Consider the following 15,632-nt stretch of genomic DNA (forward strand, 5'->3'; position numbering starts at 1 on the left):
CGGGAAAGGTCGGACAAAATTTCGAAACTTTAAGCGCTTGTAACTCCGTTTATAAAAAAGGTTGAGGCTCCAAAAGTGGTTCCGTTGGTTTAGTCGTGAAATTTTCTACTTGGAGCACCCCGTGAAATTTAAAATGTGACGAAATAATCATCAAAATTTTCAGATTTAGTCCAAAATTTTATATCCGACTTATCTGATTGAGTCGAACCACTGTGCGTCGCTTCGTTGGGGCCGTGGCCGCGGCTATTATTTATTCGGAGACCAGAACCAGTCCCGAGCTCGAGTCCGGCCTCTTTTTCCATCTTTCCGCGAACCCCCGCGCGGACGCGAGTGTAATCGCCAATTCGCCGCCGACCCCGGCCCCCCATCCCCCCTTTGCCCCCCCTTTCCAGAATGGGGTTCTGATTTTCGCGCTGCGGGTTCAGGCTGCCCGACACGATGCGACGCGACGTGCTTCGCCAGGAAAGAAGGTTTTTGTGCATAGGGGAGGATCGATACCGCGGTTAATTGAAATCCGTGGATGATAATTAAAGATAAAAAAAAACTAGTAATATGGAAACATTAGAAAATTATTGACGACGATAGTTTTGAAAAAGCCCAATGAGAAGTTGGAGGGATGAGATCGAAGCAGAGATGATAAGGTTCTCGATGCCTGAAGGGTTCTGGTTCGACGAGGGGACAAACGAGGTTAGGGGTCGTTGAGCGCCAGGGAGTGCTATAAAGCGACATAAATGTGTATAGTTTTGGATTGGGTACCACCTAGAAAAAAGCGACGGGGACGTCCCAGGGAGGAATGGTGGTAGGGCCAGTAGGGCGTTGGCGAAGCTAAGTTGCGTTGTCAGTTGCCCGATCACCTTCGGGAGGCTAGGCACATGCGGCGTTTGGGTGTCGCAGAGCGCTGAAGTGCGTTGTGACATCGAATGTTATGTATGTATTGATGACATACATTTTTATGCATTGAGAATCTAGTTGACCGAATGGACGAGGAGAAATCAGCGCCTTCTGTGGTTTTCGGTTGCGCCCCATTCCTGGCTCTCTAAGTCATGCCCCCTGTATTTTACAAATTCGTATACGTTTTCTAGCTAATACACTGGTAGCTATACACTATTGTTCTGCGGACTAGTTATTGAAATTGATAGTCAAAGCTATAGGCAAAAAAGACAAAAGGAAAACGGAGCAATCCTATTGCCTATTGTTATAGACAAAGGGGAAAATGTTGGACTAACTGAGTGGTCTCTCGTGGTGGGTTGCCGTTAAATGATCTGTTATTATCCCCTATGTCCATTGCAACCATCCGCCTCCACCAATCGAATCGCTTCATTCTCTCCGTCTTCGTTATCTATCTATTTCAATATTAAGCCCGCTGCGGGCCGATTATTGAAAGTTTAAAGCAGTCCGATAAGACATCGAAATGGGATATATTGCATAGCAAAGATGGCAAAGATAGTCTTGCCCTGTCGTGCTGACATAGTTTCAATAATCTGGTAACTTTTTTCAAGACTCTCAATGTAGATCTGTCTCGTTTGGTTAATGCACCCAATTATGATAAAAACCTAGAGGAACCCATACCGTGTACACCAGCGTTTACAACCCCGACAACATTGCCCCCACGTAACATAAACCATATTAAACGACGATAAACACGGCATCCCCGCCATGGATACTTTTTTATGGCATGGGGCCGAGTCGGTGGCCTAATCACGGCTCCTAGAGCCCCTGCCCCCTTTCTCTTCCCCTCCGCCCCGCCTCCGGGCATGATCAGACATTGGTCGAGCGGGAGTCCGAAGGGGGGCCGCCGAAGAGACGCGGTTTCTGGTTAGTTCTGGCGGTGGCCGATGGTGCCACCACCGCCGCCGTCGCCGCCGCGCGTCGCGTCCGCGCTTCTCGGATCTTGGCTCATGTCTCCTGGCTCGACATCGACAACCAATCAGTTAGCTTCGACTGCCACTTGCACCAGTTCACTGGTCTACGCTCACATGCCCCGACGCTCGGTGAGTCACCGATCCTCAGAATCAGGCCTCACAGCCAGCACTGTGGGGATAAAAAGATTGAACGGAAGTGGAGCATTGGCACCATTACAAAGAAATGGAACTCTTGCATGTTTTAGGGATTCGCGTTTTAAGTACTTCTACGTATGTTACATTCTGCAAGAAACACAATGGTGCCACTGGTTTTCTCTGGAACAAACTACAAAGCTCAAAAAAGCTCTCAAAGTTGAGGCCCAAATGGAGAGGAAATCCCACGCTATCCTGAGAGACCACTTCAGTATCAAGTCAGATTGTCATTGGCAGGGTTACCGTGGCTCCGACTTTGGAGTCCCTAAACGAAGTGGCAACCCTGCTAATGTATTTGCTCCCTAGCTTTGCGTAGAGAGTTTGAATGGATATTATGCAGGTGGACTCTCAACATAACGTAATATATCCCCTCCATTAAGGTCTGAACTTTGAGAGCTTTTTTGAGCTTGGGAGTTGATTTCAGAGAAAACCATCGGCACCATCGAGTTTCTTGCGAAATTTTCCTTAAGGAAAAGTACTTAAATCGCGAATCCCGAACACATTTAAAAACTTCATCAATGTGCAGAGTGCATGAGGGCCAACTATTAAATAATGCACTTTAAGTCGATGTGACTTTGCCCAAAACCATAATCTTGCGAGTGCGTTATTTCTGTACCTCTCGCGACCGCAACAGTTAGAAATAGTTATGTGAGAGTTTTCATACTGTATTACGACCGACATCATAAGAATCGGTTTCGTTTGTCTAGTACTCGGCGACGCGGCGCCACCGTGCGTCGAAATGAAGACATCACCGATGTCCCGCGCCGCTCGGGAGTCGGCAGGAGCAGCGTCTGACAGGAATGGATGACTCTATTTGCAGAGCCGGGGTCAAGTTCGAGATCCAAGAAGCTGAAACAGCGACCAGAATGGACTTACAATCAGAATTATTGCCTGCCTCATTGTCATACGGGGAGGGGGGTGGGGGCTCGCCGGAGCCGCCCCCATTCGATGATAGCCACCAGACCTCCCGGGTACATTAGAGCTAGTCCATAAGTCCGAGCCAAAAGCTTCCCATTCGTACACGACCCCAGGCTCAGACTGCGAATCTAAAATTTATAAAAACAAGAGGTTTCCCCCTCTCCTCCTCCTTCCCTCATCCCCCCGCTCCTTGTCCCCCTCGTACTCTGCCCCCACCCCTTCTTCTTCTTCATCACCTTCCTTTTTTCCTCTTTTGTGTTCATCCTCTCTCTCTTCACCATTACTCCCCTCAAATCAGTCATATAGATGTGCAGTGTGCAGGTTGCTAATCGGACGAAAGAACCGACAAACTCACAATGCGACGCAAATTTTCAAAAAAAAAAAACCGGATCATCAAATGGGAAAATTAAAAACTCAAAATTGAAATACCGCAGCATGAAGGCGTTTTCATACTGGGGGAAAAAAAAAAAAAAAAAAAAAAAAAACCCAAAAACTCCGGCTGTGAAAGCCGCACTTGTGGGCTATGTAGACATATCGCCCGCTTCGGGCAAAGAGGCCGAAAGTTCTGGGTGTAGCATCCATTGCTCTGACTACTGAACTCGCAGCAGTCGAAGCTGCTACGAATCCTGCACCCGGAACTTTCGGCTTCTGAGCCCAGAACGGACGGTATGTTTATACATACAGCCCATAAGTATGGCTAGCACTGCCACAGTTTTTTTTTTTTTTAGTGTAGGGTATTTTGGGACATGAAAGTCCAAGACGAATGTCAAATAGAACGGTAGCTGTGGTGGCTTGATGTTATGTGGCAGTGCAAAATAAGTAGTTAAAGCAACATAATCTTTTGGTACAAAGATAGACGTAACTGCTCGCATTGCAAGACTTTCAAATTCCCCCCAAAAATCATTGCTTTAAACTTTATCAGGCGTGCGGCGTTTGACGAGAGATGGAGGTACTAAGCAAATCAGGAAGATTAAGTAAGAGTGAGATAGACCCAAGTGGGCTCCGAGGTTACTTGGTCGTAGTCAGCATAACTATCATGACGTAGGCACTGAAACAATGTCAGTTAGACGGCAGGTTATCAGAGTTACATAGTCGAAACTAAACGCTCGAAATGCTTATCACTCAAAACGCTGATATCCCACATGTCATTAGTATCAGTCTCCGCGTGGTCTAGTAAAAAGCTGACCTTTTTTAGTGTGAGAGCATGGTTTCAACCGGGACACTTCTCTCTGAAAAAACGAGCGAAAGTTTAAGTGCATTTTTAAATTTATTTACAATGAAATTAGTGCCGTGATTGCAACAAAGGGTTGGCTGTCAGTGTTGCGTGTATCGAGAAGCTCTGAGTGTTTGATTTTACCGGTGTCTTCTTTTCCAAAAATCGTGGGATAAAAATTGCATTTTCTAAATTTTAAAACTACGATGAGGTTATATCCTTATCTTGCGGTCATAGTTCTGTCGGTCGGTGTTGAGTGTTGGTTGCCGCATTATGAAGATGACTCATCGGAGATTTCATCTGAAATTCTCAAAAAATTGAAACGACTTTCAGCTGAGAAGCATCCGCCCTTACCGGAACAGAAACTGCCCAAGGGTGCTCTAAAAATTATCCAGGTATCGATTCAGGCGTACCCGGGGGAGCAGTCCCCAATTTCCGGGAACCAAGACATACCCAGAGTGCCCGCTGGCACTTTTTCAGAGGACCGACTCGTTTTGCCGAAGGTAATTGTGTTGGAGATCCCGTTTCGCTGTTAAGTTGGCATAGGCGCTAATCAAAAAGAATAAATATGAATTGCGCATAGTATATTGATGTACCGACAGTAAAACTTCTAAAGTGAATACCTCAGAAAGCACGATTTTTTTGAAATGTATATGAAAATCTTCACAGAATACTTTCGAAAAAATCGGAGAAAAACAATCAATACAGCGCACAAATGACAATCAGGCCTTTTTGGAAAGTGAAATATGACTGGAGATATGCAATGTCGCAAACCGAGATACGTGGTTTGGTAATTTTACATTCGCAATAGAATTGTTCTCCGTTTCTCTCAGTTTTATTGCCGACAGATGCGCAGAAAGAGGTAAAGTTGTAAATAGCGCCTGAATGCAACTATTCGTGTTCCGTGGCTATGCGTGTTGCATAAACAACACTTGAAGGCGCCCTGACTTTTCTTGCCTGCACCGGAATATTCGCAATGTGCTTAGTTGTATGTTTCAGCACCGGTCACCGAGCCGGTGTCGGTACTGAATCACAAAAAAGATGGCTAAAAACCAAACCACGGACCTCTAATTCGGTCTTTGAAAATTTTCACTCGTATTCCCCTTTTTTTAAAAAAAATACTGCTCTACTTTTAAGGGTTCCATTCCGGTAAATATGTCGAGGAGCATCCACACAGCGCATGTAGGGTAACAGAGGCGGTACAGGCAACTACAGACGAGTAGCCCCGGTGTTTGATCTCTTTAGGAACACTGATTTTTTATGTAGTCTATAGAATCACACAGACGCCGGCTCGACATACGCGGTAATTGATTCACATTTTTGTGTAACTGCCCGATTTTTCCGAATCGTATATTTTGATGGTAGACAAGAAACTCCTCATACAGCTAAATCAAAACCGCCAAAAATCGAGGTGCGCACTTTCGTAGTTCCACCATTTATATTACCCTGCGCAGCTCCGGTCTGGGATAAGCCATAGATAGACATAAAAAAAGAGAGCGAACTTGGAGGGAAGCACATCATAGCATAGAGCATAGAGGACTCATATCACAAGCATAGATCTGATGATTAGTTAATCTAACAAATAGAACGTAAGCAATCGAGAAATCAGCTTCATCATGATTGAAATTCGGTCAAGGTAATGGCTCTATAGTCTGAGAGACAGACAGTTTTTAGTGACTAACTTGTGACACAAGTTAAGACCACTTAAATCGATAGCTCTACATGCACTGACATGGAAAACGGTCATCTGCCTCGTTGCGTTGTAGCGTGTGCCATCACATCACGTGGTAGACGACTATTTTCCAAGTCAGTGCAGTTATAAATGATCAAAAATTGTGTCAAGATTTGGTTACTTAACGTCTGGCTCTCGGACTACTAAGTTTTGGTGGGACCAAGGGGTCTGTTTGAAGAGTGGAGGTACAAAACCTCTTTCTATCATTGTGAGAGTCTCGCTCTCAAATGTCGATGATTACAATTCTAGTAATGAAATTAATACCAAAATTTAGGGTCAATGTCCAATTAAAAAGTCCATGAAGTAGGGGCATTCAGGTCATTTAAGAGGGAGTACCCATGCAATATCCCAGCAACACTTACCTGACGGCGCCTACTAGGTTACAGGTTCCAGGCTTAGCAGTTACAGGCCGATTATTGAAGTTGATGGGCAAAGAAGACTAAGAGAAAATGGAGCAATCCTATTGGTGGAAGTGGGTGGATGCAATGGACAAAGGGAGGAAGTAATGACAACCTTTGAGGGACCCGTGCTTCCGTGCGAAGGAAAAACATCGTATAAACATTCGAGAGTTGCCAAATTTCCACGAATAAATCACGTATTTCCTAGGAAAGTTATTCATATATCTCCTTAAAATTTTCAGAAATTTTAGGTCAAATTGTGAACCAAACTGTCTGAGACATTTGAAGAAAAATATTCACAATTTTCCCGATAAATTTGCTGTTTATTTAAAGAAATTCGGCAACATCTGAAGGCTCATACGGCGTTCTTCCTTAGTGCGGCAGCGTAGGTCTTCCTAAAAATAAGGCGCTGTTTAAGGAACGACGGTGAATATGAGCTTAATACACTTTGCATTTATTTTGCACAGCATGGTTTAACAATGGCAGGCCACTCGCATTTCGCGAACATCCAACATCGGAAAGGGCGGCAGGACAAGAAGAAAAACAAGTTCTTCACGAGAAGTATCCGGGAAATCACAGTAGCGGCGAAAATGGGTGCGCCGGACCCGAATTCGAATCCGCGTCTGAGGCACGCCATTCTGGAAGCGAGGAAAGTAAACATGCCGAAAGAGAAGATAGATGCCGCCATCAAAAAAGCCATGGGTAACGCTGCTATGGAAAATTACGAGGAGGTCCACTACGAAGCGTACGGCCCTGGCGGCACCGCGTTAATGATCAAGGTATCATTTCACTCTTTACAGTTTAAATCCTATGCACATAGTTCCTTTTAGCATGGATACCTCCAATTTTTCTCATGCGACGAGGCACTTTTTGGGGGCTGCACCGCGTATGGGCCAGAGCGACGGAGGGTTGTCAGGGAGTTAAGGGTTTCTACCGACAGTTAAAAGTAGAAAATATCTGGAAATACGATGTCATCAGAAAAATCAGGAAAATCTGTCATGGATCAGGAAATTCTGAGTACTTTAATTATTTTCAAACATTTGAGTCAATGGAGAATTTGCACACAAAAATTTTATAGCTTTATCTAAGAGTGCTTAATAAGCTGAGTTCGCAGTATTTTTCGTATATTTTTCTGAAATTGGAAATAGGAAAAAAAATATTTAAAAGTGAGGAAATGCGTCACCTTGAGACCATGCGCCATGTGACGGCATTTTCCATTTAAACACATGTATTTTGGAAAATTAGGTTATTCTGTAATCTTTCCTCCAATAATTGTTCAATTTAGAAACAGAGGATATCCTCGTGCTCGGTTTTCTTAACAGTTTCATTTTAAATATGGAATTCACAAAATTTCAGACACCTGCAAATTCTCCATTATCGAATATTTTGATTTGTTCAATGACAAAGCGACAGTTTGTTCACGCTAAAAGTCAGGATATTTCAGGTAAATATCTGGAAAATACATGTATACACATAAGTCGCTTCTACATGCGGGCCCAACCCAGGCGCTCTGCGACAACGTAATCGCCATCTTGTCTATTGAGACAGAGGTCATGCGTTTCATTGCTCCCTGTAATTTCATTCGGTGCACGACGTTTGCGCACACTTTTCGTACCGATAACGTTTGCGCACAAAATTCCGAATTTTCATTTGCGCACAGTTTTACCGATAACGTTTGCGCACACTGCACTATGTGGCAACGCTGCATTATACGGAGCATATTTATACGCACGCATTGTTTAAAACCGAACAGAGGGGGCGAGTAAACGAGTGATGAAACAGAAGTGAGTGAGTTTGAGAGTGTGTGTGAGGTGCTTATTTCCACATGAATTATGTAAAAAATAGTTAAATTAATTGAATAAATAGTATTGGCTATACTTACAGATTTTTGGTTTTACTTTCGCCGGAAGAAAATGCCATCGTCAGAGTCGTCTGAACTGGAGCCAATAGTATTCTCAGGATGGCTGGTGGGTGGTTCATGAAAGGAAATACTCTCGCCGGAAGAAAATGCCATCGTCAGAGTCGTCTGAACTGGAGCCAATAGTATTCTCAGGATGGCTGGTGGGTGGTTCATGAAAGGAAATTTCTTCGTCCAGATCGTCTTCATTGAAGGAGTCTGAACTGGAGCCAATAGTATTCTCAGGATGGCTGGTGGGTGGTTCATGAAAGGAAATTTCTTCGTCCAGATCGTCTTCATTGAAGGAGTCATTTTCAGCTCCCGAGTCATTTTTTGAGTCTGATGCATCTTGCTTCGCATATTTCACATCACGGATCATTTCAAGGAACTCCATTATATCGAGGTCTTTACTTTGAAAAGCACTGGTCAGCACAATAACTTCATCATCTTTCGTTTGTTGAGCCTTGCGTTTATTGAACAACTCGCCATTCCGTACGGATTTTATTTTTAAAGAAACAATAGTCTGGGCCTTAAAAACTTGGTCAGTTGCTTCGTACACACTTGGATGGTGGTAATAAAACTCGCCTTGAAGTTTACTATTGAAGCCCTCAACCCCATTAGTCGTTGTGCAAGAATCTTGTGTAAGAGGGCTGGCCCACAGATGAGGGGGGAACATCTTCGAGTTTATGTAATTTTTTCGAATGTAAGCAACAAATGCAGAGGCGCCACTTACATGAGGAGTAGCACTGGCCAACTGCTCAAATGCAGCAGGGACATCATTGGCGGGCAGATAAGACAAAGAGAAGAATAGCTGTAACCATGATTGAATCTCTAACTGCTCTCCTTTTTTTTCTGACCGAGTGAATGCATATCGTAGCACTGGATATTTCTGTATCCGCCGCCACCAGCTTTGCCCCAGATGAAATCTGCAGCCCCTAATCGTTGCATTAGGGAAAGCTACTTTAGCGGCTTTGTGAGCGGAGGATTCGAAGTCAAGTAGGAGAAGTTTAACGTTCAATTCTTTACCAGTGTGTTTAACACACATTTGTTTCAATAAATCCCACATAGCTGAGTAAGTTTCTGCCGCTTTTGAGGGGAGGAAGAACGTGGCAACATGCAAATAAAAGCCACGATGGAACACGTGGATTGTATAAGTTTGTTTGAAATGCTTGGGAGCATAAGTGAATGTTCCGTCTCCCAAAATAACATCATCGAAGTCGACCAAAAATTGCAGGTTTTCTTTACATGTTACGGCGACAATCTGATGTTTTTTATCAACTCTAATAATCTTTTCATCGGAAGAGGTTACCGTACTGGCCATCCCGTCCAAAGCCCCATCAATGTTCTTTGGTACGGGTTTCTTCAATTTTTTTCTAGCGCGATAACTGGACTGTGAAAGGGACGGTAGGTCAGAAAATGTTACCTTTTTTGAATTCTCAACCTCATGGCGTATCAATTTCAATGGTGGTTCATTTAGATTTTCGGTTGCTTTTCTCTTCAGACTGGTTCTTATAAGCTGCAGCTCGATTTCTTTATCACTTGGTGGAGCATGTTGCGGTCTGTGTTCCTTGTTGGTCGTTTCAAGCAAAGTAGTCATCGGTACATCTGTTTTGATCGTAGCCCGGCACTCTTTTTTCGAACACCGCCAATGTATATTTTTTTTTTTAACGCGAAATTGTCGGAATTTATAGCCTTCGACTAGTATCATTGGTTTGCCTTTATTGCTTCTCATTATCTGAAAGCCCGTATCAGAACTCATTTTATTAAATTTTAACTGAAATACACTCACACACACTTGCGAATAAAGGAATAAAAACGGTTTAAAATATGCTGTCAAACAACTCACGATTATTAAAAACGATTATTATCATTAAAACTGTTTAAAACTCGAGCTAAAACACGTTAAAAAGTTGCACATTAAAACAATTTAAAATTCGGCACTGTGTTGACAGCAACGGTCCGCAGGTTACTGAGTTACTCCTTTCCAGACACACCTCTTCCTCCTTTTGTCGTGGACCTTCCTTATCACAACACGATAATGCACCTCGCCGACAATAACAAACCCGGGCCCGGTGTCCGGGTGATTCGCGTTGCGTAGGTGCAGCGTTGCCACATAGTGCAGTGTGCGCAAACGTTATCGGTAAAACTGTGCGCAAATGAAAATTCGGAATTTTGTGCGCAACCGTTATCGGTACGAAAAGTGTGCGCAAGTGTCGTGCAGCCATTTCATTTTGAATGCCACCTATCTCCGATTTCGCTGGGCGTCCCCTATACGTCCTGCCAGAAAGAATCCAATTGAATTTAGTGCCTTCTTAGGCAATCTATATCATCCACCAAATATCAGGAAGATCCAAAATGAAATTTTAGTAGAAACCCTGTTAAAGTCTTTCCGGGAAAATTTATTCATTAGATCCCTCAGTCGACCCCCTGGCATGATTATTTTTGTTTCCCTAATGTTTGGTTTCTAGGTGCAAACGGAAAACAAGAATCGAGTCGTGGCTTTTATACGGAAAGTCTTCAACCGCCGCGGAGGACAACTCAGTGAGGCGGGCAGCGTGAAACATCTCTTCGACCAAGTGGGTCTCATTGTCTACAGGACGAACGCGACCAAATTCGACGATATCTACGAGTTGGCCACCGACCTGGACGTCATCGATGTCGAAGAGGACGCCGACGAAGGAATCGCGGAGATCACCTGCGACGTCAAGCAGTTCGGGATTGTCAGGGACGCCCTCATTAAAAAGCTGGGGGACCCGGAGTTGGCCCGCCTCTCGTTCATCCCTAAGAACGTACTGGAGATCACTGATAAAGAACTCGTTGATAAAATTACGCAACTTATGGATGACCTCGACGATATTGACGAGGTCCAGTACGTCGAGACGAATTTTACTTTGCCAAAAGAATAATTGGATTACATTTTGCAATACACTGAAGAAAAAAAAGAATCTTAAAGCCGCCAAGAAGTATTTCTTCTTAAATCAAGAATTTTTCTGGTTAATATAAGCTACTTTTTTGCTTAACCCGAATATTATTTCTCTTGTATCAAGAAAAAGTCAGCTTAAAGCAAGATAAAGAAAATTCTTGGCGGCAAATTCAAGAATCATCATGCTTGATCCAAGCTATACTTTTTTTTTCATTGTAAAGAGCCACTATCTCTGGCTCTTCTGTAAAACACCTATTTGCGTAGGGAAACCAATAGTATTATATTTTGTTTCTAAAATCAGCCGGAAATAATGGTTCCTTATTGCAAGATAGGGTTCAATTTCTGTTTGTGTGATGGACCATGAGGCGGAGATATACACGGGAAAAAGTGTTAAGGGTTATCCTTTTAAATTCGTCGTTTCCAGGACAAAGGAACGTAACTCAATTCCAGGGTCGCAAAATTGACTCAAACGATTCAATTTGCTGCAAGAATGTACCTGTGCAGTTTTTGCTCAAAAATGTTCTGATTTTTCCATAAGATTAAAGGAAAAATTAGTAAAATTTTCGTTTAAAAATATCCAAGATTTTCTTGGTAAAAAGACATTTCTCAAGGAGAATTCGGCAACATTGAAATAGAGTTACGTTCTTTTGTGGGGAGTACAACGAATTGTGATACTACCCCCAATTTTTTGTATTATATGGACATTTTCAGTTAATTTTTGTAGTACCGCAATTCAAGTTCGGGTAGTTCCGCAAAATTTGGGATAGTAACCAAGTCTTTGGGATACTACCACAATTCATCGGAAAAATCTTAGTTGGAACTCAGCCCCTATTTCTATTTTTCCTTGTACAGAGCGGCTGAAGAGGAGGTATTTGGAAAATCAGAGCAAATCATGAAAAAGGGGCAACCATTTGAGAGGGTGGGCATATCAGAGTTAGGAGTTCGGGGAGTAAATAAAAAAGAACAACTAATCTCAGATCATAATTTGACATAGTTAAATCAAAAAGAAGTATCTTCATTGTGACTTGAGTTCTGTATCCTCATAAGTCTCGCAGCCTCTCAGGATCCATATGTCAAAATGGATATGGTTCCTACTGATTTAAATAGTTCCATTTTTTAAACAGAAACATTTACCCGAAGTACTGTATGCATGCTCTCAAAAAAAGTTTCTCTGCGTAAAGAAGCCTTCAAAATCTTCATAAAATTGATAACTTTCATCTCTCACATCGAATAAGTCTTCGGAATTGCTCGCTTAGGGTTAGGTAAGATTAAAAGGTATGAAAAGACAGCACACATGTAGGAACACAATTTTTAGTGTTTTTTTCTAGCATGTAAATAGAGTATAAGCTATATTTATTGATTGCAATCAATATAAATTAATTAATTCGCCAACGAGAATTCATCCCTCTGTTCTTAGAGCTATTACAGTTTGTGTGTTCGTTTTCCTCTTCGTAATTTTGTCGCCTGTGGACGTATTTGACGGGCCTCCTGTAAAAAAATGTGGGTTTAACACTTCTCTGAGCAGTTGTACCAATGTCTCCGTTTGAGATTTCTGGTACTAAAGTCCCTTTTCCTTGAAGTGTTTACTTATTTTGTAGGTAAGTTAACAAAAAAGACATAAATTGAATGCACGATGCTTAAAATTGTCTTTATGTTTTATTTCACCCATCGTTTCTTAAGACTTACTTTTATGAGATGAAGCAAAATTTGCTGGAAGAGAGGAAAACATAATTGGAAAAACAATTTCTAAAATTATACATACAAAAATGTCCCACAATCGATTGCAAAAAACTCCCTGGAACAATTCCCGGGTTCGAATCCCGGTGGTGGAAACAAATTTTCAAGGAACTGGCGAGTAGATCTGTAGAAACAGGCTCATTTCGGCTAATTTCGGCATTAATCCCTGAAAATTTGAATTGGAGCATGGATGTGTACTAACTTCAACCTGGTGCTCATTCAAGGCTGCAGAATCCTCAAATGGACTAAAAACCTCAAATAACTTTTAAAAAAAAGGAGGAAAGAAAAGGGAGGAAAGAAAGAAACGGACGAAAGAAGGATGAAGGGAGATTTCTCATTCGATATGTGACAAAATTGACTCATACTACATATGAGGGGCTTGGAGGACAATGCGCGTACGTGCAGTTTCTAAAAGAAAATTGATACATTAAAGATTTCAAGTAAAACTGGTCTTGTTGCAAATCTTGTGAAAAATTCGCTCCCAAATTCCAATTTTTAAGCATCAAAAAGTCAGTTTGAACTTTTTTCCGTCATAAGGAAACTTCGAAAACTTCAAAGACGTATTTCTCAAGATAGCAAAAGCTGCACTTACGCGCCTTGTCCTCCAAGACCCTCATATTTGATGCTTTAAATTTTCAAAAAAAATTCGGGATGTGAACCCTCTCCTTCCACCAACCCCTCCATCTGTAGTGTCTGGATCCGCCTATGAGAGAAGACAACAACCTCCGCCTGTAGCATCATCGAAAGTTAAGTGAGCGCATCGCTCGGGCTTGGACGCCCAGTTTTTCCAGACGGAGTGAAACAAGCCCCCGCCCCCTTCTTCCACGCCTTGCTACCCCGCAACCGTAGCCAAGCTTTCCCCGCCGATCGGAGATTTAATGAAGAGGCTGAAATTCAAGCCGGCTGGATAGATCGATCAACGACGCTCCAACAGTTCAAAACTGCGATTTAGTTAAGTTGCCCGAGTGGATTACCCGTGGTCGGGGGGGGGGGGGGGGGGGGCTGTCGATTGGCTCCAGAACGGGGGGGGGGGGGAGGAGGAGGGATGGCGCGATCAGAAAAGAAGCAAATTACAATTACCGCCACGCAAACCACTCTTACTTCCACTTCTTGCAGCTATATCGCCCAGCCTCCGTCCATCCGCGCATCCGAGCCAACATTGCCGATGCCGAGGTAAACACTCGTTTTTTTCCCCCGACATCACACCGGGGAAAACATCTTTCCTTCGGTTTTTTGTTGCTCTCAAAAGGGTTTAAGTTTACTGAAGTTCGGTAAATCAATGGCAAGAACCATGGCATGGCATGCTTTGCGATGTATCGATTGATCAACCATTTAAACTTATGGAAAAGGATCGATAGACAGAGAGTTCAAAGGGAAGAGTATGGACACGTTAGTAATTTTGGAGGTTAGGTCATGGAGCTCTTGAGGCCCAAAAGGACAAGCCAACCTGTGAAGGCAAATTATCCAGAATGATTCATTATCACAATTGTTACGAACCATCGTTTTTAAAGCATGTATTTCACTTGGTTTCTGCAAAAATATAACTATTTTTGCTGAAGAGCGTTAATTTATGTACATTCTCGGACATCTTGGTTTGATAGTTGAATCTGATTATTGGCATCGGCACTTTTATATTGTTTTTCTTGTTAAAGGGTTGACTGCCCTTTTGGGCCCTAAGAAATCCTTATTTTGATGTTTCTATATTTCTCCCTATAGGTACTCTACTTGGGGTGTGAGGGAAACACTTCAGACCCCGAATAAATAAATAAAATAATAATTTAAAAAAAAAAAAAAAAAACACTGCTCGGCAATCTGGCCTCTCGCTCACTTCAGGTGCAACAGAAATTACAGCTACCCTGCCGTGCGTCCCTCCTTCACCCCCTCACCAACCTCACCCCTCCACCCCCCATGCGCGTCAGCTCTCCCCGGGCGCTCTTTGAGCTTCTTGGCGTCTTTCTCGGAGCGAGTCCGCTTTCCTCGCGTTAGCATGCAAGGCTCGTAATTATATCGAATTGTCGATGTAATAACATAATTAGTCCCTTGGACGACGCGGACGCGGACGGATGCGGGCGAAAAAAGAGAGCCAGAGCAAACAGCCAACCAGGAGATATCGGCCCGGCACCCTGGCCGGCTCGGCGCCCGCTCAGCTTTTCAGCTTTCTTTTGAATTTGTAATCGTCCACGGGAAAAGGGATTCCAGTCCGCGGAAGCGAAATTTTTAATAGAGCGATATTTTTTTGAGTTGCGTCAAAAACTCCCGCTTCGAGATTTCCATGGGAAACTCTTTAAGTTTCCGAAAGAATAACAGTCGGATCTATAATCATTTCTTAATCAGATCTTTTCCCTAGGGAGCCCCATATCGATCGGTAAGTCGGCAATCACATAACTCAGTTTGCGACGTCGCAGACTTCCTGTCATAGGTTATTTTTTAAACGGAAGACTACTCAACGCCAATCCTTTAAAACTGCCGTGAACTGCAAAAACTTAAAGGAATGATGTTAATTCGTTCTCCTTTGAAAAAATAACATAGAGGCGGAGATTTTCAGACACTGCAAACGAGATATGTGATTGAGGACTTATGCCAAGCCGTCGATATGGTTTATAGGAGCAGTGGCAAGGTTTGAATGATCGATTTTCGATATTTCCCATTTGAAACTATGGTAAGGAATCGATTGGTAAAGTGCTCATTGCAAACACGCTGTTTATCGATCCTTTTCTATAGGTTTAAATGACAGATCAATCGATGTATTGCAAAGCTCGC

General features: G+C 42.9%; 1 protein-coding gene across 1 annotated transcript; it reads left to right on the plus strand.

The window, feature by feature from the left end:
- Positions 1-4,122: 4,122 nt before the first annotated feature.
- Positions 4,123-12,778, plus strand: LOC109044536 (probable transcriptional regulatory protein WD_0484). Its single transcript, XM_072299769.1, has 3 exons — positions 4,123-4,688; positions 6,783-7,094; positions 10,681-12,778. The coding sequence occupies exons 1-3, from the start codon at positions 4,392-4,394 to the stop codon at positions 11,116-11,118; spliced, it is 1,047 nt and encodes a 348-aa protein (XP_072155870.1). The 5' UTR covers positions 4,123-4,391; the 3' UTR covers positions 11,119-12,778.
- The last annotated feature ends 2,854 nt before the right edge of the window (positions 12,779-15,632 follow it).

This window comes from Bemisia tabaci, chromosome 4, assembly GCF_918797505.1.
Source record: "Bemisia tabaci chromosome 4, PGI_BMITA_v3".
Classification (NCBI taxonomy): domain Eukaryota; kingdom Metazoa; phylum Arthropoda; class Insecta; order Hemiptera; family Aleyrodidae; genus Bemisia; species Bemisia tabaci.

Coding starts and splice junctions, on each gene's coding strand:
- LOC109044536 (XM_072299769.1), top strand. CDS start 4,392: ATGAGGTTATATCCTTATCTTGCGGTCATAGTTCTGTCGGTCGGTGTT. Junction 4,689..6,782: donor ACCGACTCGTTTTGCCGAAG/GTAATTGTGTTG, acceptor TATTTTGCACAG/CATGGTTTAACAATGGCAGG. Junction 7,095..10,680: donor GCACCGCGTTAATGATCAAG/GTATCATTTCAC, acceptor TTTGGTTTCTAG/GTGCAAACGGAAAACAAGAA.